The sequence below is a fragment of the Panthera tigris genome, chromosome D4 (assembly GCF_018350195.1).
Source record: "Panthera tigris isolate Pti1 chromosome D4, P.tigris_Pti1_mat1.1, whole genome shotgun sequence".
NCBI lineage: Eukaryota > Metazoa > Chordata > Mammalia > Carnivora > Felidae > Panthera > Panthera tigris.
Window position 1 is genome coordinate 39123183 of NC_056672.1, and position 25598 is coordinate 39148780.

At 37.5% G+C, this 25598-nt stretch overlaps 1 protein-coding gene across 5 annotated transcripts in view; it reads right to left on the reverse strand.

The window, feature by feature from the left end:
- The window catches only part of NFIB (nuclear factor I B), a 239284-nt gene that overhangs the window by 13829 nt on the left and 199857 nt on the right, over positions 1-25598 (reverse strand). Inside the window, exons 8-11 of one of the 5 annotated variants that reach the window (XM_007098545.3) lie at positions 25195-25379; positions 20731-20896; positions 17232-17314; positions 7243-7331 (exon numbers count right to left, since the gene is read on the reverse strand). In XM_007098545.3, coding sequence (XP_007098607.2) covers positions 7243-7331; positions 17232-17314; positions 20731-20896; positions 25195-25379 — 523 coding nt within the window. The remainder of the gene's footprint in view (positions 1-7242; positions 7332-17231; positions 17315-20730; positions 20897-25194; positions 25380-25598) is intronic. The other 4 variants (XM_042963388.1, XM_042963389.1, XM_042963390.1 and 1 more) reach the window with 4 other exon arrangements.

Here is a 25598-nt window from a genome sequence, read left to right on the forward strand (position 1 = left end):
CTCTCTGGGAAACACCAAATATCATAAACTGCAGGTGGCTCATGGAATTATTCTAACTGCAAGCAATACCACTTCATAGTAATGAAAAAGAAACGGATTTGTTTCTTAACTAAGTAGGTAAATAGCCTTCTTTATGGCTACTCTTTGGGGACCAACGATTTTGGAAATAACATATCAAAACGGTAGGCCATCAAAGCTCATTAATTTATATTCAATTGTTTCAGATGTGTTTTGTTATTGGAGCACGCTGGATTGAATGCTGACTTTGCCATGCGTGGGTATCAGCATTTTCTAAGTAAAATAATGGCTTATGCCAGTGAAATAGTTTATCTAATGAAGAGCACAGGGTGACTAAATAAGCAGGGCACATTTACTGCAGCTAAATATGAAATGTGGTCGTTATAATTACTAGACTCTTTTAGCAAAAAGCTTTTACAAAATCCTAGAAGACCCTTCAACAAGGCAACCTATATCCTTAAAAATAGTAAAAACTTATTTCCTTAAAATGTGTACTTCAGACATAAGGAAAATACAGGTCCCCTAAATAGGCCGAATTAAGTTGATTTTTTTAAAAAATTACGTTTGAGATTTTTCATGTCTTAGAACTGAAAACGAAAGATAGAGAATTCCCACAAAGGTGGCTAATTGTAAATAAATCACAGTACACGCATGCAACACATCCGTAACGTTTTATGTGGCTGTGGGAGGTTTCAGCCAATTAAAAAATCTAGCATGATCAGGCTCCCAGTGGTTATTTGAGCTCCTCCCACAGACCTTACCACAGCAGAGAACCCGACATGTGGATTTCCATCCTTTCTCTGGTCTGTATTCCTCTCTATCCCTGGGTTCCTTTCAATGCTATTGTTACCAGTGCGCCTGCTCCCCTGATTAGCATATGTGAGTCTCCAACAGCAGACAAAATTCTCTGCAAAAATAATGCTCCCAAATAGTGCCTTTCACTAGAGAAAATCACCCAAGGCATACTAAATTAAAAAGAAATGTTAAGTTTTACACAAGAGCAAAAGCCTGTTCTTTCCCAAGGGATTTTCATGTAAAAGCAAAAATCAGTGTGACTTGTGTAATTTCACCTCTAAATAACAGAATTTCTTTGGATCCGAATTCTGAATCATAAAACCACAACCGATTAAGGAACTGAACACATTTTTTATATTATGCCTGCTAATATATGTGCAGAGAGAATCACACGTGCAAAAACAAAACAACAACAACAACAACGACAATCTTCCTTCATGTAAAACAGAAATTAAGAAAGGAGGGAGTCACTGTCACTTTCTGCAAATTCCCAAATCTTCCAAATTTGCGGTCTTCGATTTCTGGGACTTAAACAGGCTTTTTTGCCTTTTCTTTTCTCGTATGTTTAGTAGTATATTTACTCATTCATATGCTTTGTTATCTAAGTAAATATGACTAAAAAAATTCACGATATACCTACTAACAGCACTCGCAAACACGAAAACCAAAAGGTCAGCTCCTAAAAGGGGTGTTGGCTGCGGGAGGAGCTGACTCCTGACGGAAGTAATGCATATGTAAATCTGGCACTTTCCCTAAAACATCTTCAAATAAAGGAGGTGTTCAAATGTCCTTCTTTCGTTGCAAAGGGTTAAGCGGCAAGGTTTACGTTTGGGAATTTTCTGAATCACGCTCCGCCCTCTCCCGTAGTGCAGCCAAAAATCATCTGACAGGAAACATAAGATTAAGTTTGTCCTACCTAAGCGAACAAAGAGTGCTCTGAACAGGCCACCGGTTTACTGCAGAGCGGGAACTTTTCTAATCCTGCTGGAATCCGCAGTGCTGCTCAGAAAATATCACGGAAAAAGTTGTTTTCTTTCCTCTAACATCTTGTCTCTGGATCATCTCATTTTGGTCACACTGCAGATCCCGCTGCTTCTCCCATAAAGGTTAACTTAAAGCTCCAAACATAATCATGTGGAAAATGGACATTATTGATTCCTATGGTCCATTGTTCCCCTCTCCTAAGTCCCTGAAGTTCAAGTTCAATCTGGAATTACATCATGTCTGGTTTCTCCTGGTTACCAGACGGCTTGAGACGTGACCACAGCTACAGAAAAAACAAACAGCCTTCTTCACGCTTCGGCTCCTCTATCGATTCAAACGTAAACTTTTTTCTTTCTCTCAAGTATGCTTCAAGTATGGAGCATGGTTAATTTAGAGATTAAGTTCCAAATTAGATTATCTAATGGCATCTTAATGGATTGCTGACCCATTTCCTGTGGGATGGCAGCATGCAAGTCTGGCTGGAATACAATTAATTTCTTAGGAAGTGTTCTGAAGAGTTTCCTAGATAAAAAGGAAATGTTGTGTTGTGCAAATCTTTCTTTATAAACGGAGAAAGTTAGGCAAAACTACTGCGAACCCCAATGTATTTTCCAACAGCCAGATCACTGATACTGTGTGTGTGTGTGTGTGTGTGTGTGAACACTGGATCCAGGGAGTGTTTAAGGACGGTAACATTTTTTATTCCATAACAGGTGCAAATAATTTTTGATGAGAATGGAGTGATTCTTTTAAAATGAATATTCAAATACGAAGAACAACACTAGCTAGCAGCTCCAGTACCAAACGGTGAGCATGTGCATTTTTGGCTTTTGCAATCCTCCTCCTTGAACCAAAGATCCTTCCATGCATCTACCTGATCAGCACTTCTATCATAGTCCCAGAGTGGTGCTAGGGGCCCAGAATGGTGTGTAAAAAGTTGAACATTTTGAACACACTTTAGAGCTGACAGCTGAAAAGGAAATTCAGCACTCTGAGAATAAAGCTCCCCCCAGGAACTCCAGGAACAACCCAGCTGTTGTGCCGTAGTTATGTGTCAAGATAACAAACTGAAAGCAGGAAATGCTAACCTAGTGAATTTGTAGGGATGGTCTAAGTGTAATGTTGAAATAAGAGTTAACTCTTAATACTACCTGCGGACAGGAAACACCAGGAAACTCGCTGTGTTTCCTCATCATACATGTGCCACATGTGTAGGTGTGTGTGCACACACATGAATGCGTGTATCCACACATGTGTGATCCACACGTGTACGTGCATACACACACACACATACATTACACACAAACATATGGTTTGCAACCCAATACTGAAGATTATTTTTGTTCTTATATCACTGAGGACATATATTTTGCAAAGACCATCTTATGGGCAAAGCAAGGGAAGTGGTAAATGGTTGAGGACAGTGTTATGCAAATAGGATTCTAGGATTCTATGTATGAAGTGAATGCTTCTACCCCCTCTTTTTGCCCCCCTCCCCTCTCCTGACCAACCAGATCCAAATAATCTTTACTGGCTGCCAAATTTCTCCTGGGAAATCAAGCAACTCCCTAGAATTGCAGTAATAAACGACAATTTCTTACCAAAACATGTGTAAAGTAACTACAGAATGAAGTATTCAACTCACAGAAAGGAGCTGCTAACACATGTAACATGGAAAAGAGCTGATAAAAGTCTCTTTGGTGCCATTCAATTATGGCATCAGCAGAGACACAAAAATCCTTCCAATTATTTCAGTGAAATCTTCATTTATTCATTATTTCAGAGGCTGAGCAAATGGTTTGTGTAAACATATCCTTCAGTAACACGCGCATGTTTATTTTAGCCATCTGAAGGCTTCTTCTATGTTTATATAAGCCATCAGACACATACAGCCACTCACTTGTGGCTTTGCTTCTCTTGAAAGGGGTGAAGGGAAAGAAGAGGGAATGAAACAATAAATCCAGTTTCTCTTTTGCATAAAGCACTCCCTCCAATGTTTTAAAATAACTTCTGTTTATATTATTCTTGGATTGTCCTTCAGCTTTCTTTTTCATTCAATTACATTGCTCTTTCATACTTGATAGTACAAGGCATGCTCTGGCTATAGTCTCAAGAAAGCAAGCCAGTTAGGGAGTTAACTGCTGTATTTGTTTATACCCACATAACTCACATATGCAACAGTGTCATTTGTCCACATCGGAGGACAAAGCACAGACACGACAGGACTCTTATGAACAGCTTAAGCAACTCCTCACCTATTACCCTCCCAAGAGCTGAGCCCCTCCTGACTCAAGAAATGAGTCCTTCACCAACAAACTTCACTCTGGGTTAACTGCAGTACCTGACCTTTGGGTTAGACAGAAAAAATTCACATTTTCAAGGTGCAAGCAACACACACACACACACATACACACACACTTCACAAAATGCTAAGGTCAAAACAACAAAACACCTTCAGGGTAGCAACCTAATAAGTCTGTGAAAACTTTCCGATTGAGTCGCTTTGGTTCCTAAGGGAATGTTTATACATGGGGTTGGGGGCAGGACAAGGAGGGAGGAGGATAGGGGAAATCTTCCAGCTTGAATTACACGTGCAGGGCTCTCGGGCTCTCGCCTCACTGCCATTTTCAGTCGTGCAAAAGGAGCTGCCTTTGACATGGAAACACCTCCAGGGGAGGATTCATGTAAAGCAGAAAAGGAGGCCACTGTGGAGGAGTGGTGGGACCAAGAAAGTAATGGCGACAAACAACAGTCACAACAAAATAAAACAAAGCAAAGGCCAAACACAAAGCAAAACCAAAACACCTTCTTTGCTTTGTCCTTTTCTAGTATAGAGTCTCCAGGGATCGCCTTGTGTTAAAACCAGAAATCAACAGCCACAGCAAAAATAACCTGATATTTTCTTTATGCCATTATGACAAAGGCAAATTATTTAATTCTCTGGTTGAACTGCTCTACATTCCTCAGATATTTTCTATTTAATCAGATCATTTTAAAGTTGTAGCAGTGCCTCGATGAGTTTAGATGTCTGTTATCCCCTTAAAAGTAGTAGTAATATTGCAGAAGTTTCTGATTTCCTTTTTTGATATCCTTTCTAAAAAATTTTTTTCATAAATGACCACAGAGTACAAACTATAAACCATGAATGAATTAAGAACGTGTTGTGCCACAGACATGGCTTATCTGTATTATCAAATATGGACTCTACTTAAGCCTATTTAAAAAAAGAAGAAACTATAACAGAGCAAAGCAAATTGCTGTCTTATTTGAGTATATTTATTGTAAACTGTATAATACTTAAATTCTAAGAACTGTGAGCACCTGAATCAGTCACACAGCCTTTGGGACAGCGTACCATAGAGATTCAATAAACACCTGTTGAATGTACGAACGTGATGCCTGCCATTATCAATTATGGGCCTTCTGAATCACGATAAAAAGGGAACAAGCCGAAAGCTACCTTTTTAAAGCTCTTTGAAGGATTAAAGCCAGTCTATATATCATATCAATTAACCAAAAAAAATACTATCTTTGAGGGGGGGAAGAAAAAAATCTTAACAAAATGAATTCTAAATTTCTTTCTGACTTCTTATAACGTGAAGCTGATTACCACACCAATTTTTCAACAAGAAGGGGTTCTGTAACATGAACAATGGTCTCCTAAGCTGGGTTTAGTCATTGTATTAATCCACTCTGATACATAGGGTGATTCGTCGTCCACTCACCTTTTCCTTTTCTGGGATGTCAATTTTTGATTCAAAACATTACTAGGAACCCGGTGCAGTTATATGTCAAATAACCAATAACTGATACCTTTATTTGGCTTTCATGTACTTTATAAAGGTACTATCCTATTTTAGATAAGTAAATGTCAATCAGTAATCATAGATTTAGAGGTTCACACAGGTATAGCCACATTTAAAAACATGAGTACACTCCATCTGACGTGCAATTCTTATAAATACGGTAACATTTGTACACAGACATGGTTTTTATGCTCACTGACATGGAGAACACAGACTATGAGAAAGTTATTTAATAAAATTAAATCCAAACATGGTGTTATCAAATCCAATTAACTTAATTTAAAACCAATTAAGACTATTTAAATAGGACATTTTCATGGGATTTAATTCATATTCTTTTTAAGACTATTTAAACAATATGTTCTCCTTGTGCTTAATTTCTTTTTTATAAGTATATATTGTATTTTTTTTTCCAAATGGAGGGATTATATAAGCTTCTTGGGGAAAAAAATGAAAATATGTAAAAATGAATACCTTTTAAAGTGGATGTATACCAATCTTTAAGAAGAGGAAAAGTCATATCGTATTCATTTTAGGAAATGCATTAATAAAAACTCATGAAGTTTTAAAAACTGAATCCAACTAGCTGTCTCGGTTTTCACCAGAGGAAAAGTGGACGTTCTGTAAATTCCATTCTTTTAAATTCTCCTTTTCAGCAGCTTCTGTCACGTGAAATGGAGTTCGGCAGTCCACTTACAACTGATTTTTGAGTACGTACTTTTACGATACAGCATCAGACTCATAGCAGTGTTGGAAAATTACGTTGGCTCTGCATTTGGTGAACTCCTTATGGGACTCCCTCACGCTCTTCTAGAAATTTTTATCTCTTATTACACATGATTATACCACGAATTTTAATTATTTAATTTGCCAATTTGACACAATTCGTTCTTTATTAACATAATACATAAGAAGCTGACTCAGCACTACCTTCCAAAACCAATACACGAGATAGTATCGAAACTAATTTTGAAGATGAAACTAGTTTTAGGATCATTTCCTCAGCCAACCAAACAAATTCAGTTCTCAATGGTTCATATCAATGAACAGAGGTTAAAAACTTCATTTAAACCAAATTCCTTCTTTAGCTGTTGATTTCAACAATCGTCTGACTCCAACATTAACGAACGCCGCTGATAACAGTTAAGTCAACTAATTTGGAAATTTTCTTCTAGCTTTTCCCCTCCAACAGGGGGATAACTGACTAGTAAAATGGTTTCAAGTTAGCAGTAGAGGAAAGAGCTGAAATGAGAAGAACCCATAATGTGAAAAACCCAATGCTTTATTAGACCTCAAATAGCTGAGAAATCTTCCCTCAAACTATGATTTCATTTTTTTTAGGTCCTGAAATGTTAGGTGTCAAATCTTCTCCCCGCCCCCTCCCCAAATTATAAATTGTTGAAAACATTTGACAGCAGTTGGAAATTCCAATGATCAGTGAGCAGATGTTATAGTCCCAAATTAATTTGAAGTTGCATTGACAAAAGAAATACAGGAGGAGAGTAGGGAAAGAGCGGTGGGATAGCCCAGACAACTACATGTTTAACATATATTTTCTGTAAAGCTGGTTAAAAACAAACACTATAGCTCATGTAACTTTTAGGTGTAAGTGTAGGGTTGGAAATAATTAAAATGTTACCTTTGCCAAGTAATTCCCAATGTATCCTCACTGGTACTGGGGTATAAATGCCTGCCGTTTTGATTCATGGTCCAGTCACAAATCCTCAGCTGTCAATTGAAACCTAGCAGTCAGATATGGATCGAGCAGTTCTACAGTTTTTAGTATTTAAATGAATACATGCAAACCAGTACTGTACATGGCATTAACCTTACTTTCCCAAGAGGCAGCTTAAAGGAAAACAAAAACAAAAACAAAAACAAAAGCAAAAGAAAAACCTTACTCTGCAAAGCAAAATTCCTAGACACTCTTTTTAGAAAACTCTACTGCAATAGGCCACTCTATTAATTAAAGCATACAAGAGAAACGAGTGCTTAGAACATAACAATTAGCCATTATTAGAGTACAAGTTGAGCTGAAATAAAAGCAAACGTTAATATTCAATAGAGAGATATATTTTAGGAAGAAAACGAAAAAAAAGCTTTTTTTATGCAACATACCAAATAATCCGCACTGAGTAAAATAATCAATAACTTTAAGCATGCAGTTTGCAAAACACAGAAGACATGCAGTTTAGAGGAGTAAAGGTCCCACCTTATACATTCTCCCTAGCTTATGCTTAGAAGCATCAAGGTATTCCCTTCTAGATGTTTCCTAATTTTGCTGCAGTCAAAGTGGCACTGTTTAGAAGGAGTTGATGAGGATTTCTACTTTGATTTTAAACTCAGAGTAATGGCATTTAAAATACTTTACCACATCTGAATAGAGCCAGGAATGCACTGAGTACAAGCTGAAACAAATTCTTCCCAGATCTTGGAATCATCAGCTCTGCCCTTCGGAAGAGGGTTCGAGTAACCCTATCCAGCTCTGTTTGGTTCACAGCTGCCCTACGGTGCTAGCAGATTTATTGAAAAGATATATTGCTTATTTGTATGCCTATGAAAGTAAACTTATCTGGCTTTGGCCGGGGGGAAACCCCACTAGAAAATCATGGTTTGTATCGTTAGATAGCCTTGCTGTGAATTAACTGCATCTTGCATTGAAAAGATGTCTTATTCAGAGCAACCCACTGCACCTTGTTTGCTGTGTTTCAGTGAGGATTTCCACAAGGTGATGATTGCAGCCAAAGTGCCTTTAAACTCCTGATAAATTATTGTAATCCTTTCTGATAATGCTATGGCTTAAAAAAATGGCTATTAAGAGCCTTTACTGTTCCTGTTAGACCAATGAGGTTCTACACATTGTGAGTAATAGTGATTCTGGAGTTTTAGAATAATTGTTTTGCACCCTTTTCTACAGGTCTATGAGTCTCCAAATATACCATCTAAAATTTCCAAAACACATGTTTTCATTATATTGATATTTTAGGTGAAAGCAATTTTATAAAGAACTGAAAAAATTCCCTTAAGATAAGTAGGTAGGTAGGTAGGCAGGTAGGTCGGTAGATAGATGGCCAGGCAAACAGATTGATAGGATGTGCGGATTCTTCTCACAATGTACTCATAAAGGAGCCATAAACCGGTAAAGAAATTAAATTAGAATGAAAAATATTCTTAAAATGGACCATAATACTTGCATAATAGGGAAAATGTATGCTTGATTAGTCTTAAAACCAAACAGATAACAAACTTTATGGCAAGATTTTTTTTTAAGTGCTCAACATGAGTCATCTAATCAGAAATGCAGTGTGATGGGGCAATCTGTTTTTTTACAGTAACAGTAAGCCTATTGTCTCTTTCAAAATGCATTTTCTTAAAGCAGTACTATGAAAAAGATCTAAAAACAGCTAAAAAAAAAAAACCCTTGACTTTGTGTCAAGATTACCTTAGGGACCACTTATTGATTCTACTCTAGTCAGTGAAATTCCTAGTTTTTAGTCAATTAAACATTCTCAAGAATGGAGGAGTATATTCAGGCAGAGCTCATGGTAATTCTGCGAACTTCAGGTGAGTTTCTGTGGGGCTCCCAGCCTAGGTTGCAGAAATCTTCAGAAAAAGATGCTTTTATGACGCCAGGAGAACCTAAATATTACTCACTGATTAACTGACTTGTCTCACAAGCAATGAAAGGAACACTGTGTCTCTTTGGAAGGATGTGTTGTAAACTGCTTAGTTTTTTGTTGTTCGTGTTGCTAATGTTTTGTTTATTTGTTTGTTTACCACCCTAACAAATGTCAAGGGGGCTATCTTTGGCCACATTTGTAACATTTAAAATCAATGTATTGGGGGGCTTTTCTTTCCTAAGAGTAGTCCCAAAGGGGTTAAACCTGACCATAGCTATTTACTTTCATCCATACGTAAGATAAATTCAATAGGGTTAATTTTTTTTCAAAACAGAAAATATGATGAAATACATACAAAACAATCACTAGACATAGTAGTTAGCAATAATTTAGATGCCAAAAAAATTGTCAGGATATTAATTAGTATTAAATTAATTTCCTCTCGGTTACTGAGAACGAAAAATATAAATTAGATTTATTTATTAGTTCTTTAGATTGTGGGGTAGCATTATCAACATTTCCAAAAATTTCTGAGGAGACCTGTTTATACATGCTTATGTGTTATAAATTACTTAAACCAGGTCACTTAAGCAAGACCCTCACTCTTTATGTTTTTTTAATTTATTAATTAACCTTCTTTTGCATAAAGCATCTTTGAATTAATGAACTTCCTGACGAAGTGAAATTTTAATTTTAAAGGTGATGGTGTGGCAGGGGAAACAACTGAATAATTAAACTAGAAATCACTCTTCACTCTTATTCCTAATAAGATCAATTACTAAGACTCTTTGTTTGAGGAAGATAGTTCTGACTCAGCAAATTTTGAATAGAATCTCGGGGATAAAAAGTTAACACTAGGTGTATTACGCTTCTTTTGGGGGCATGTTAAATGTTCTTAGTATAAGTCACTATTCCCAACAGCAAAAACTCATTACATTATGTTCTAAATAAATTTACAATAACAGGTGATAGTGTTATTTGAGGTTGGGGTGATGATTCCTCAATTTCTGTCATGTGAAAGAGTCACTGTTATATAATGTAGCTATCAATTCTCTTTAAATTAAATTTGAAGACTTTAATTTCAAGTAGTACATAGGGTTCAATAACACTGTAATGGTTTTTCCAAGTATTTTCGTCAAAAAAAAAAAAAAAGGAAATTACTTGTTTCCTCCAATAGTAATCAAATAGAAAACACTAGGTACAGATTAGTTCAAATATTTAGTCTGTAAGAGTTGTGTGTTTGAATGGAGGTGGAGAGCAATTCCTATTTTTGTAACATTATAGTCTTTAACAGACCTGAGCATATGCATATCCTTATAGAAATGCACACTCCCATAAATAATTTTAATCCTTTAATTTTATGCATCTATCACAATGAAATTAGACTGTCTAGAAAACTGAGGTAAAATTTACATTAAAACAATTATGCCCAGAATTCCAAGAGCAAGCAAAAGGTGAAGTAAGGAAGTAAGATTGTCCTCCAGGAAAGCTATGAGTAAAGGGTTACCTACGTAACAAGTAAGGAAGAAGTGAAGGTCAAGTTTTCCTGCCTATGTTCTTAGAATGGCATTCTCTCAAGACTCTGGAGTGAGAACCTTGTTCCTTGCCTACAAGGATGGGTTCAAGCAGTTTCCCTCAAAAATCTACATAAGAAAAAAACACCTAAGAGTTGGGTCATTATCCTTTCCTGCGCTATACCCACATTAGTCATAGGTAGCTGACAGCTATAAAGAATCAATATTGCTTGTGATTTCAGAGTTAAGATTTTGTTTATTCAAATGAGGGCCCTCCATTGTTATTAACAGGGGCTTTTGTTAAATGCTTAGCAATTAGCTTTGGGAACAAAAGAAAGAAGGTAAGCAAAACGTTCTATTTTGCTAGACTCAGCAAACAGGCCGATGTACTAACAGTCCCTCATGATGACAACAGCTCTCAGTTGAACCAATAAACCATTAAACTGTAAACAGAATAATCAACACAGGCAAATTTACCTTCTCACTTTTTTTTTTTTTTTTAAGTTTACAGTGACCCTCAAGGGAATATCTTGAAAGGTGTGTTTTACGTTCTTAGGGTTTTTTGTTTTGTTTTGTTTTTGTTTTAATTTCTACAGATAGCCTCAAGGAAACAGACTTTTGGGGGTAAAGGTGCTTTTGAGGGGATGCTTAAAAGATAAACAATCCAATGTTCAAACTGTCCTCTAACTCTCAGATTAGTAGAGTTTTATTTTATTGCTTTTATTAATTACTCACCATGGAGCAAATAAAATGGCCTCTAAATGAACAAGCAGAACGTTCAGAATAAAATTGTTATATGTAAAACATATAACACATTTTTTAAAAAAAAGAGATTCAAGATCATCCTGGTACCTTAAAGTTACTTCTAATGTCAATTTCTGGAACCCATGCTTCTTGATATTTAATTTAGCTAGCGCAGTAGAATTACATTAAATGGGTGTGCATAGCCCATGAACTACATAAATGTAACTGACCATAAATCCTAAGTATTAGCAAATGAAGAGGTTTCTTTTTTTTTTCACATGGAGACTAGTTTAACTTGTAAAATGTAAGGTTTCAAGGGAACTCAGAGATTGTGAAGTTCAACCCCTTCATTTTCCTTTCCAAGATAAAGATACAGGACAGTCAAGTTTATGGACTCGTCCAAGATCAGACATGCCCTGTTTGTGTCAACACTACAGCCAAACCTCCGGACTCCTAATCCCTGGTTCTCACCAAAGATACTGATTTGCTTACCACTGTTCTTTTCCTACCCTATGCTTCATGTGCCCCCCACCCCACCAAGAATATTTAAGGCTAAAATGGCGATAATTATAACCTTCAGAATCTCCTCTACTTCCTTGATTCAACTTGGATCTTTTAAAGTAAATATTTTCAGAGGACAAGATAATTTTTCCCTTGTGATCTTGTTGATCGAGATGTAAGGCTACGGTAAACATAATTTTATTTTTACATTAATTAGTTTATCTAGAATTTGATAAATACTGAAAGTGAGTGAATAAATAAATGAAGGCATGATAAAGCAGACCACGGGAGGTTTTTTTTAAAAGCATAAGAACTAGCCAAAAGGCTAAACATTTGCATAGCCGTTATTTTGACTGAAACTTCCTTTAAATGTGTTTCCTTTCCAGCTAGCATATGTGAAGAGTGACCTCTTATCCATTTACATACCTACCCAGAAGTCATGTGATAGGGTTTTACGTCAAGCTGTCAATTATGATAACAGACACAATAAGAACAGCCACAAGTTGTTGATAGCCTGCTTCCTGACTTTATTGAAAACTTTGTTGATAGTCTGCTAGTGTCCTTTCGATTGCTTGCCTCTAATAAAAGACTACCTTTCCAGTGGTCTCAAGGTACCTAGCTTTGGCTTTGCCATTTGCCAGGACAAACGTTGCAAAGAAATTTCAATTAATATCTTAATTAAAAAAAAAAAAAAATCCTACAGAGGCAATTTCTTAGGAAGGCCATTTGGTGCAACGGAAATTTTCAGCGTAATGAAAAGCACTTCCAAATTCCAGTTTGAAAATTATACCAGGGAAAGCGTTGAAAATATTTTGATATAAGGTAGCCCAGTGATTGAAATGGAAATGATAGCGTGCAAGAGATGTAACATGCTGAAGCTCAGGCACCGATAAAATCCATGCAGTTGTGTACATAATGCAGGGACCTGAGCTGATCAGGCCATTCATTCATGAGCTCTAATGATAAGTAGTGTACATATAATCAGGAGATTATAATTTTGAGACTATGAAAATAAGTCTTACATCTTATAAACTAGAGCTTGTGTGACGTTGTCGTCTCCCTTTCGGAAGGCAAAAGTGACCTCCCACTTATGGCATCAAAAACCTCAAATCTGTACCAGGTTCATATGCTTTTCAATACCTGGTTCGATTAGTAATCTTTTACTTCTGAACAAGAAGCTTCTTAGCTACAAACTTTTATTTCCCACTTGCAGTGAGATTTTTTTTATATGTTGTACTAACGTGTAACAGTGAAGGTTCATATTTTTATTATAACCTTGCACTCAAATACAATGGTGAAAATCAAGTTGACTAGACCCTCTTTTATCACGCAACTTCCAATAAGAGCAAAGAAAGAAGGCCTACAATTTTAACAGATTCATTATGAGGTTGACCAGATAAGGTACTGGTGCTAATTCGAGCAAGCCGCCTCCTGTTCGCCACTCATACTAAAATTGTTAGCGTGGATTATAAAATAATTTCTGGGAAGTCCAACGCTCTGCCATGTAGTTCCCATTCTCTCAGCTACAAAACTTGGGACATGTGGGTCCCCTCACTGCCTATCACAGGGAACGTGCACAGTGTGCTCGCAGTACGAGGAAGAGAAACACTGCATTTTACTAAGCTTCTGTGAAGTTAAGTCAGCGTGGAGATCCTGGACACTTCTGAAAAAGGTCCAAATCATAAAAAGACATTTCTCAGGAAAGACCAAAGAGTTCAGTTTGCCAAAGCAGGACCCAGGGGTTCCTCAAGCCACCACACCACCTTCCCATAGAAAAGTCAAAGAAAAATGAAGCTCCAGTTGATGTCTGCTTTTAAGACCTCCCCAAGCCAACAGTGAACGCAGGAACGAAGCCAATCATCCCAAAGACAGTCTAGTTCCAGACCCTGAACAACGCGACACACAGGATTATGTTAGGAGATAAAGGAAAAATTCAAGTCCTGATCAGCTGGCATGAGCTGATGATTATAATTAGAGGATTGTTTGTCAGGGCAAATGATCAACTCGTTTACGTGAATCTTTTTGAAATAGTCTTCATGATTACGGATTATTTTTTGGATTCAAATGAGATATCATATTTACAATGATAGGGGAAATTCTCGTGTCAGGAAAAAAAACACGAGTATTTCAAGGCAGTTAGCAACCGACATTAATCAGTAATAACCATTTTAAGGAGCACTGAGGTACAGCATTACTAACAACAGCTGTATGTGTACCAAGTTAATGGGTACAAAAGTATATGCTTTTATGCTTCTAGTATTCAGATTTGCCAATATGGATGTATTACTCTTACAAGTGGAATATTGGGTTAATTTTAATATTTGCCATCTCAATTTAAGAACGCCAGTATCCCTGTGTGTTTGAAATGACTATATTGAAAGGTCTCCTTTATTGTCATTTTGTGGAAAGATTATTTATAAGATAGTCAAAATTGTTCAACAATCTTAAATTTATTGTTAACCCTAATTTATGTAGGCTATATTAAAGTTCTTTTGTGAGAAAAAAATAGCATTGCACAATGCACATCAATACTTTTCATAACCTAAAAGGATAAATCTTTATAAAGAGGCCGCCAATAAACTGAAGAATGTACCTGGTGACAATATTTATTCTTAAGGGGTCATGTATATTAAAGGCTATGGGGAATGTTTAAAAGAACTCTCTCAGACTAAATCCATTGCCTTTCTAATTTTGAATTTCTCCTAGCTAATATAAAATGATTGATTACCTTTATTTCATGTACCCCTTGATTTTCCTTTTCATTCATCATTGAGTGCTTTAAACCAAATGCATTTAGAACCTGCTGCTACAAGAGTGGTCTCTTTTAAATCTTTGTAAAGTAATGAAAGGACACAGTAAATCAATCTCATTTCTGCTGTAGGAAAGCATAACCTTTACTCTACTGAAGTCATTTAAAGTATTTCTGTCCCTCTGTTCCTGGATAGTAAGCCTAAAACTTCATCTCAGTGATTCTTTCAAAATTTAAAAGCAGAAAAGTAATAATCTCTTAACTGGAACCTTACTTTAGTAATATCCGTGGATAGTATGAGATGCATATACATTCATTTTCCGCATGCCTCAAAACTGTAGCTCATTATAAATTTGCCATATTGGGCTTCTTCAGGTCAAAAAGTAGCACTCTTTCATCATCTACAGGACAAATTATTTGTCTGCATGGTTAATGCAGATTCTAAATAGAATTGAACATTTCATTTTTAGCTCTGACCCTTCTATAGTTTTTTTTTTCTTCCGAGGATCTATACACATCGTACGTTCCATAAATATCAACCGCATTTGACCAAACAAATCATATTTCTATTGTAAGAGGTCTTCACTTGACATTGCCCACTTAAATAAGAAATGGTGGTCTTTAATAACAAAAGTTGGTAGTTCTGGAACTCGCGTATATGTATTTTCAATTAAAATGTGCCCAGATCTCCATCTACATTAAGACTCATACCTTCCTGATGCCTGCCAAGTGTTCTCGATTCATCCTCGGATATGCGAAAGACAAAGTAAATTTTACATGATGGGCTTTTGTGATCATAATTACCTGAGCCTCTAAAGTTAGTCATCTGTGGTAAATAAAAGAAATTAAAGCTGCCACAGGTTAGCACAGCGGGATGGGAAGATTGCTTCTAAATACGTGGAATTGGATATAGTCTAAATGTGTTTGGGGCTAAAGGAGGCATGTTTCTATGAATTAAAAATTAACTGGAAAGTAGAGATGTGTCATAAAGAATAATGCAAATCCCACGATGAAGATATTTCTGAAAATATGTGGAATGATTTTGAAAAGAACAAGTTTCTAAACCTATAAATCCTACATGTTTTTTTTTAATAAACACAGTGAACATACACATTTGTCAAATAGAACCATATTATAGTAATTATAACACATTTCATATTATAGCAATTTTAGAGGTGAAAAAAAGCAACATTCCAGAGAATTATGTTGAAAAGCCAATGGCTGGCAAAACCACTAATTATTATTTGGTATTTTCATAACTGTGTACAGATGTTTTCAGTTAGTTCTCACTCTTTTGTTTGGTTTTGCTTTTTAAAAATCTGGCGCGATGTCAAGTATCTTGAGTAAGCTATCATCTTTATGATTTTCTCTGAACTCCGCAGGTGGTGACCTTTGATATATGTGGTCTGCTACCTTGGTCCACAACTGGGCAGGACTTGGGAATTTCACATGAAGCACAGCTAAGAGAGAGCACAAGCTAGGTGGGCACGTCCGGAACAAAGGGAAGCAGGCAAGAGGCCCTGGTGAGGCTTACTACCTACCTAACGACACAGACAAATGCACCTACAACCTATGAACGAAGAGCAGGTAAGCTTACACCAGCTCCTTCTTATTCACGATAGCCTATTTTTCCCTACTTAATATTTTGCACACTGTTAATTTCAAACTGCTCTGCTATCAGAACTTGAGAGCAGCAAACATATGCATCATAAAATATATCTAAATTCCAAAGTGTTTAGAGTTATTTCTGTGGTCCTGTAACTAGAATCATGGGATTTCTGTATTGGTATGTTCCATGCCTTTGACTGTGGCTAATTTGTTTAGAAGCCACCATTAATCCTGGCTGTATATTTTCACAGTTTGGGTAAACACTTCATTTGCATTAAATTTACAGCATTAATGAGATGTGAAATTTAAAATGCTACTTGAAACATAAATGACGTAAGAAAGCAGAACAACAAAAAAGTGTTTTATCACATCTGAAATCAGTAAGCCAATTTAAGCCTATTAAAATAGGAATGATGTGTCACCCGAGGTTTTAGCTTCATAACTCATCCTCTTGGACTAAAAGTCCAAAATGAGGAGTAAAAACATCTGGAAACTATGAAAGAGCTCAAAAACACGAATTGTGTCCTGCTTCTACTCTAATGGGCTTTTAAATTTTTAGTTTTCAATTTTTGTCTTTGGAAGCTATAGGCTAGTAAGTTCTCAACAGCCAATAAGACTGAGAAAAATCCCTGGCCGAGACCCTGGTTACTCATGGATGTTATCGATCTAGGCCACAGAGGTGGAAAAAGTCTTGAGCCAATTTGAGAAACCCTGTTTAGAGAGGCAAGAAACAAAGGATAAATGAGAAAATATTCTGGAAAATGAAATGATCAGTTTCTTTCCCAGAAGCCCCCGGGAGCCCCGTTCTGAGTCCAGATCTGAGAGGCAGCATGGAGAGAGCACCAATGCGAAAGCGTGGCTACACCATCACACCTGGGTGAAACTTGCCCACCTGTTGCTGATGTAGGAAGGATGGGTCTCTTGGGCTTAGTCCCACATATCGATTGGCTTGAGATGTGCCTGAGGCTGTGTAGGCTGATTAAGGAAGAACAAAAACAAAGATAAAAATTGTGAACTATCAGAATGAACACCCTGTCCATGTAAAAGAAACCCAGAGAGGCAGGATTTGCAATCAAAAAATAAAACAAATAAATAAAATAAAATAAAATAAAATAAAATAAAATAAAAGTGTCGCTATTTTTCTGTTCTTTTGTCTGAGTGAACACCAAGTAATACATAAAAGAAAGGGCAGTTGACCTCAAATCAGTTAGTTTTTCTCCCTCCCCAGAAATCTATCCAGTAAACCACATCTGACCTTTGGCAGTGGGTGTCTCACACTGACGTGCTCCGGTTATAGTCCCACGGGAGTACCAAGGGCTGGCTCTGTAGCAGGGCCCCTTTCCTACTTGTACTGTTTCACCAGATATTAGCTGTCTAACAATGGAATAATCGATGAGGGTCTGCGATTCTAAACGTAAAAGCAGACTGAAAGTCTGTCGGGAAAGAGTGAAAGCTTGTAATAATGGGATGTAAGCAGATGGGCTTGATGATACCGAATGAACAACGTCTTGCTAAAGAGAAAATCTAATATTACTAACATGAAGGAGAAGCCTATATTTATGATAGCACAGAGAGTGAATCAGGTCAGAACTTCAGTTAGTGTGAAAATGACCTTAAGTGTCAGAGAAATGTTTTTGAAAAAAAAATTCTTTCTTTTTCATAAGCGCAAAGAGTCAATTTCTTGTGATTGGCCCAGGGAGGGAGTGGTGACATCTTTTAGATACTTGGCCACCAGGCGTTAAGTACATGTGGGGAATATTCCTTAAATTATTTTGATCTCACCTTGCAAGTACTTTTGGTACAGGTGCTTTTTGGTACAGAGTGAATTTTCCAAAGAAAACAGCTCCCTATTCCTAAAGATTTTTGTTTCTTTTCACAAGGAAAGGACTTTCCAGCACTAAGCAACCCCACTGCCTCATGCTGGAATAAACAGAAGAACTATATTTTCGCCATTTATGTTACATTTATAGGTCTGAAGAAAGCTAAAATGTTTGGCCGAACACCATCAGATTAATGAAAAATCGACATTAATTTTAAAAAGGCTTTTTTCTTTGAAGCCAAATATATTAATTCTGCCATGTCCATTTGAAGGGTTGCAGAATTTGATCCACTGAAGCTTTTTTAGGTCAACTTTTTAAAACAGTGAAGATGCTCACAATTCAGCTTTAATTACTCCTGAATAAAGGGCCCATACAAGGGCAGCCATAAGCAGCCAGTGGCCCTACTTGATGACCAGGCCTCTGGCATTCAACGCAAAGCATGGACAGCTGGAGAAGAGCCTCATAGAGGCTCAGAAAGCGATATTCCTTCTTTTCAACCATGAGAAGGAGGTTTCCTTCATCTATGTGTTTTCTTTAATTTCACTGACTTATCAGTTCAATGACCAATTTCTCATGATCCGTGTTGTCTCGGGAGCTGGAGCTACAAGTCTGTTTATAGGAAAGAAAAACAACTCACTAGATTTCTTTTATGTGGGAGTGGGAAATAAGCCGATACAGCCATCTTTATACAACCAAGATATACCTTCTGAATATTTTGTAATTTCATGAGGCAAATCAGATCCCTTTTGATCAACCTACAGGTGAGTATAAGAACAATTCATTAGCAAGCAGGCTAATAGCACTCCCATGGTGAGCTGTGATCCTTGGGGTCTGATCTTCCCTTGAAGGTCCTCTATTAATATCACTATAAGATTAGGTAAATGAAGTTTCTAGAACTCGGTTTGGATCATTTATCCTGTGATAGTCTTTCAAATGCTTTTCAAAAAAATCTTCTGGTTTTCATTTGCTTTTATTTAAATTGCTGACCTTGGTTTGCTCAAAGATGCCAACACATCCACTTTTAAAATCTGGACTGTGAGGGGCAAGTGGGTTGATGAGCACCGAGGAGGGCACCTGTTGGGATAAGCACTGGGTGTTGTATGGAAACCAATTTGACAATAAATTTCATAAGAAAAATAAAATAAGTACAAAATAAAATAAAATCTGGATGTCATATTTCAGTGGCCATAATGTACACAGCTAACCTTTGGAGCAAAAGAATTCTTAGTCCTCCTTGACTGGATTTCACCCATCTGTGCATTCAGGGAAGTGTTCCCTAGTGTAGGACCCTCTACCAACAAACCAGTTACAAACAATAAAGATTATGGATGGGAATTGCAAGCCTACATGGACAGATTAGGCTATGGGGCCTCATGAATTTTGAGAAAGAAATGCTGAATTCACTGTACACTCAAAGTATTGTCCATTTCTCTTGTAGGGTCCCTTTCTAGGTTTTCACAAGCCGCAAAAAAAAAAAAAAAAAAAGAAAGAAAGAAAGAAAAAAAAAACAAGAAGAAAGCATCTTTCCAAAGCCTGAAAAAAGGAAGAGCCAGGGGTGTCTCTGTAATTCTGTAATTTTACTTAGACATTTCCAGAGCTTTTTGATTTTTTTTTTTTTTTTTTTGCCTTAGGAAAGAAAATGGGACCTCTGAATTTCAGGTATATAATGCATAATTGATGAGGAGTCTGCTAATTCCTCCTGACTGGAGCTTTATCTCTTCCACTTGACCAATCTGTACGTGCCAATTCCAGTTCCAGGGAGCCTGCAGTTTGAATGAAGCCAATTGAAAAACTGCGTGATAATTTCTTGTGTATTTATGAGTATTCGATACGAAGAAGCAAAGGAATCATTTGGTTTATTGGTAGGTTCGATGTAAGTTCACTGGATAAATCTCTGACATTTAAAATGTTATGGCCACGTTCAAAACCACAGTACCTGATGGACCATGATAGGCAAAAACGAAAACAAAAAACAAAAACAAAAATGAAAAACAAAAAACAAAAAACAAAAAATGGCCGAAAGTGCAATTGGCTTATGTGTGCCTAATACTCAACTTTAAAATGTTATCTGCATCCAACATCGTGTAACTGTTTTTTGTCTTGTTTTGTTTTGTTTTGCTTTGTTCTTGCAATGACATAGCCTATAGCGACGTAAACGGGCAATTATTTTACAGAGGCCCTGATTCGGACTGCCGTGTGAAGGGCATTGATTTCTATAGGAATGCTCCAATAAGTAACAATTATCTAATCTCTCTGGGTGACATAAAAACCTTGTACACTGAGTTATGTTATTCAGTGTATTTTCGATGTATACCTCGAACGAGCAGGCATGACATTATTTTTCTGACAACTGTTTATTCAACAAATGAGCTTCTCCCTTTTCAAATAGGATGGACTGCCTGAAATTTGATAAGAGAGAGCTTGTGAGAGCCAGGCCACATACATGCCTGCTAGTTCCACATAAATGAGAAATCTCCATCTGGTCTGAAAAGTTGCCGTGTTTCCCACCTTGGATCAGACATCCAACGGTGCCTTTGATGGACATTTCTCATTTCCTACAGAAATACTTACTGGTTGCTGTAGGTGAAGCTGCCTCACCTTCAGTGGATGTAGTGATGGGTTTAGTATCTGTCATGGTCAGGGTCACAGGTCGCACTGCACTGGGATGGGGAGAGGGTGCCAAGACAGGTGTGAAATGGCCAGGCACTTTCCCTACTACTTGACCACTGCTGTTAGGCTACAAAACAAAAACAGAATGGCGGGTGAAACAATCCAAAAGGCAGTCATCTTGTCCACCAACTTCCACTCAGCACCCTTGGCCACACGGACCCGGTACACTTGCTGTTAACCACCACACGCCTTCCCAAGTCGGAGTCAGAGAGACCAACCAATGGTTAGTAGTAAAAAGAGGCAGCAGCACTTAAAAGGAAGTTTCACCTTCAAAACACTTCGTACGGGTTAATTCATCTTTACAACACGCCTGAGAGCCAGGCGGAACTGATCCTTTCATTCAGTAGCACGGGCAAGACTCAGGCGGAGACTTACACGCTTAGCCCAAGACTAGAGTGTAAATAATTCCTGAGCTAGTGAGAATTTGAACTGTGCCTTCTTCTTCTCTGCCGTTCGTTTTCCGCGGTCAGTCAGTTTTGGCTTTCAGCACGCGATTTTCACCTAAGGATGCTATCACTGACCCAAGCAAGACAAGGATATCTAGGAGATCAAACACATCCAACTCAATAGTTTCCATTATTTATAGTCAAAGCCCATCTTCGGCATTCAAAACCTCTAGCTCTCCGTCACACACAAGTACGCTTGGACACACACACCAAGCAATTTAGGCTCTAGGATCTCCACTTAACTTTTGACGATTGACCCATACAAGGAGATAGAATGATATTTCAAGCATTTAAAACTTCAGATCCACACGATGTAAAAGGATGGACTAGGTCTGACCTCACAACTACAAATAAAAGGTTTCCAAAGTCAATTAAAATGTGCTGAAGGAAAGCAGAGGTCAATCAAGTGTACTTTGTTACCTTAAGTTACTCCTCCCTTGCTGGGCATGGAGAGTTATGCAAAACATTATTGTTGACTTTTGTGGGAATCGGCTAAGAAAATCCCCCGGGGCAATGATAGAAAAGACAGGAATATCTGAGTGTTAGCCTCGGGTAAGAAAACAGTATCCATGGTAAGGAGACAAAATCCTAAGGGTACACTGTTTGAAAAAAAAATACTGGAATGTATTTTTCTAGACAGAGCATGCTATCCTTGATTACACCCATGTTGGAATTCTCCACTGCATGATGTACATAACAATTTGCCATGAGAGTATTCTCCACAAATATTTCGGCTCTCTGTGTTAAAGGTAAACAGTGCAATGAACGGAATAGTTATTTAATTCCCTGCACAGAAATCACCAGAAGACGTTTCTTTAGATAAAAAGATGAACAGCTAATAACACTTAAACACAGTCAATGAGACACATGCGCTAAGTCTTTGGTTAGGTTCCTCGGAGGCCACATTACTTATTCTGTAAAGAATAATGGACTTCTTGAATATCCTGACTATTCATCATGAGTAATTTTAAGTATTTAACTTTATGTCAGGAAAATTGACCAGCGTCTCCCCCACGGAAACCTACGAGAGAGTTTATGAGGGAGTTATATCTTTAAACTAATTTTATTTAAAATAATCCATTGAGTAGTATGACTGTCTCACTCAAATCGGTGCACCAGCGACGTAATTAATCTCCAAATTGCTGTGGGGAGGACAAGGCCTCTCAGTTGCCAGACTTAACAATCAAAATCAGCGCAGGGCCACAGAATATTTCAAAACGAAGGTGAACTACAGGTGAATGAGTCCTCATTCCGCCCCCCCCCCCCGCATTTTTAGGGCCAAACAGGTTAAGTATCAAGAATCCTCTTTTGAAATGCACCTTAACTGGTTTTTGAGTTGGAGTTAACAATCAAAGCAGGTATGAGGTGCCCATGAAAACAATTCGGTAATTTACTAGAGAGACAGATTTTTCCTTTCAAGGGGAAAAAGGCATTTTCTTTTAAAGCAGACCATCAGCTTCTGGTTATCTGAACACATTGCAAAAGACTGTTTTGAGTATCTGCCTCAAGAAAGAAGAAAGGTCTCTCTCTATCACTCGTGGTACATGCGGTAGTAAAGAGCGTTTCCATATTCTGTGTACCCCAAACAGTTTGCTGGGACCTACCTGAGAACACGGGATGGAAGAATGACAATAATGTCAAGAAAATGCTGCACGTGATGTGTTATTACCTCGCCGATTCTGCAAGCTTTGTCTACTGGAATGGAATCGACATGAACCAACAGACGTTTCACTCATTTAAAAACGACAAAAGTGACAAGTCCCAAGCCAATACAGACAACTCTTCTGGAATTCAGAGTCAGAATAGGGGGGTTATTCCTTTTTGGTCTTCCACTGGTTCAAACAGATGAAGCTGTACTACTATAAAGCGTCTCTTTTAAGACCGTTAGATGAACTTTCATACCACAGATAGGAAAAGAGAGACATCTCATTTGAAGATGAAGTTGAGCGGCATTAGGAAAGGATTACCCTACTTGCTCCTATTACATAAAATCCTGAGAGGGAAATTTTTTCTTTTTTTAAATTGAGATGAAAATAAGATGCTTCTCTTAGAAGCTAGATCTTTACCTTAAAAATAGGAAGAAAAACAGAACAATATAGGCAGATTATCACCTAATATGCCCTCTTAACTTATAAAGAAATGGAAATATACCTAAAACAAGCACTGAATAATTAAAGAAATGCGTAACACTAAGGGCCTGATTTTAATTTGCATAATTTTTCCCCTAACAGTGCCTAATTAAGACATCAGTTAAAAAAAAAAAATCCAATGGAACTCTAAGATTTTCCACACTGAATTAACGTTAAGGACTTTTAATGGATGTCTTAATTAGACTTTGTTATTCATGGAAATTCTACACAAATTAAAATCAGACCTTGTGTGCACTGTTCCCAGCTGAGTCTAGCAAAATGCTCTATGGAACTGAGACTCTTGAATCCACGATCTGACAGCAAATTTTATTTCTAAACTGATATATTAAGATCTACTGTTTTACTTAGTAATTATTATTATAGTCATTAAAAGTGCTATACCATTTGGACATTTTCTTCTAAAATACAAATGGCTTAATTACAAATTCAAAACTCAAGAACGGTGTGTTTACTTTAGTATTATGAGTCAACAGAACTACAAGCACAGGTAACTTTTTAAGTAACCAAAATGGTGCTGGCTATGTCGTTATTCAAAAAAAAAAACATTCAGAAAAGACCATTTTCCTTCATTTTAACAATCACGACCAACATGATTCTTCCAGATCTTTTCTTTGTTAATTCTAAATTAATATGCACATACTATTTACTGGCATTTTAGTAACTGAACAGCATTAATGACAGAATGTTTATGACAATCTCTCAGCGCATTAAAAGGCATAATAAGGAGTGGGCAGGAGTCTTGGAGGGAAAGCAGCAATGCCAAATACCAGACCATAAGATCAAAACTACAGTACAGATTCTGGATATGATGATTTGTGCCGACTCTGGCACAAAGACTGTCTATTTGATAATGAAAAATCCTCTTATATCAAATCCCTGTGAAGTGACCTCTCCATAGAAGAAGCCACATGTTTAGGGAGTGAGAAAGGCACGTGAGTCACTACACTTACACAATAAAAGTCCCTAAAACCACCGCACAATGTTAGAAAGAAAGAAAGAAAGAAAGAAAGACAGAGAGAGAGAGAGAAAGAAAGAAAGAAAGAAAGAAGAAAGAAACAGAGAAAGAAAGAAAGAAAGAAAGAAAGAAAGAAAGAAAGAGAGAGAGAGAGAGAGAAAGAAAGAAAGAAAGAAAGAAAGAAAGAAAGAAGAGAAAGAAAGAAAGAAAGAAAGAAAGAAAGAAAGAAAGAAAGGAAGGAAGGAAGGAAGAAAGAAAGAAAGAAAAAAGACACTTCTGGCAATGTCCCTGATTATTAAATGTAGTCATGTCTGTGCAAAGAATATTCAAGTAGTCGTCAAACACTAAAAAGGTTTACGTTACCAAAGCTTATTTTAATACCTAATAGTTGGTCTATAAATACAACTGTAAGTTCTTTTGTGTGTGTTTATTTTAGCGCATACCTCGCCCCTGCCTGAAATAAGCACTTTGTCTCTGTGTTAAAGCAGGTATTCCAGAGGTGTGAACTCCAGATCAGAGCTTTTTTGTCAATGCACTCACTTTCTGCATCAACTTTCTTTGCAGTCAATGAAAATTCAAAAACATCAAACCAAAAACACCTTCATGAATGTGCCCCTTTGGGGCAATACACTTCCTACCTGTCATTCAGCCACCTTTAAATAAAAACTTATTGAGTCACCAAGACACTTCCTGAAGATGGATTTCAAAAGCTTGATGTTCTGCCAGACATAGTGTCTGAGTAAGCTTCACGCCTTAGAGTCAGACCTGTTCCATCTCCCTTAGGCTCTACGCTTATTTTCTCTCTCATTTTTACCTGGCTGGTTTGCGGACTGGATGGGTCATAAGAAGGTACATAGTTCTTCAGAGTATCCTGAGGATTCAGGTGGGGAGGATATCTGATTGTTGGATGAGAAAAGTAGCTCGATGGGGCTGGAGGAAGAATAGCTTGTGTTGGAAATGGCAACGGTGAGGGTGGAGGTGGAGTTCGAGTTGAGATGACTGTAGAAGATAGAAAAGGGGAGACGGACGTCAGCTGTGATGCCCACCGCTCCACCCGACCCTGAGAACCCTGTGAGACTGCGCCACTCCAGCTCTTCCCTTTTCCCCCACCATCTACCCAAACTCTCCTGCGGAGACAGCGAGTCTTTCGCTCTACGCTCCACACCGGCACCGAGAACACGCAGACCCTACCCCCCTCTAGGGGACCAGCAATCTTGC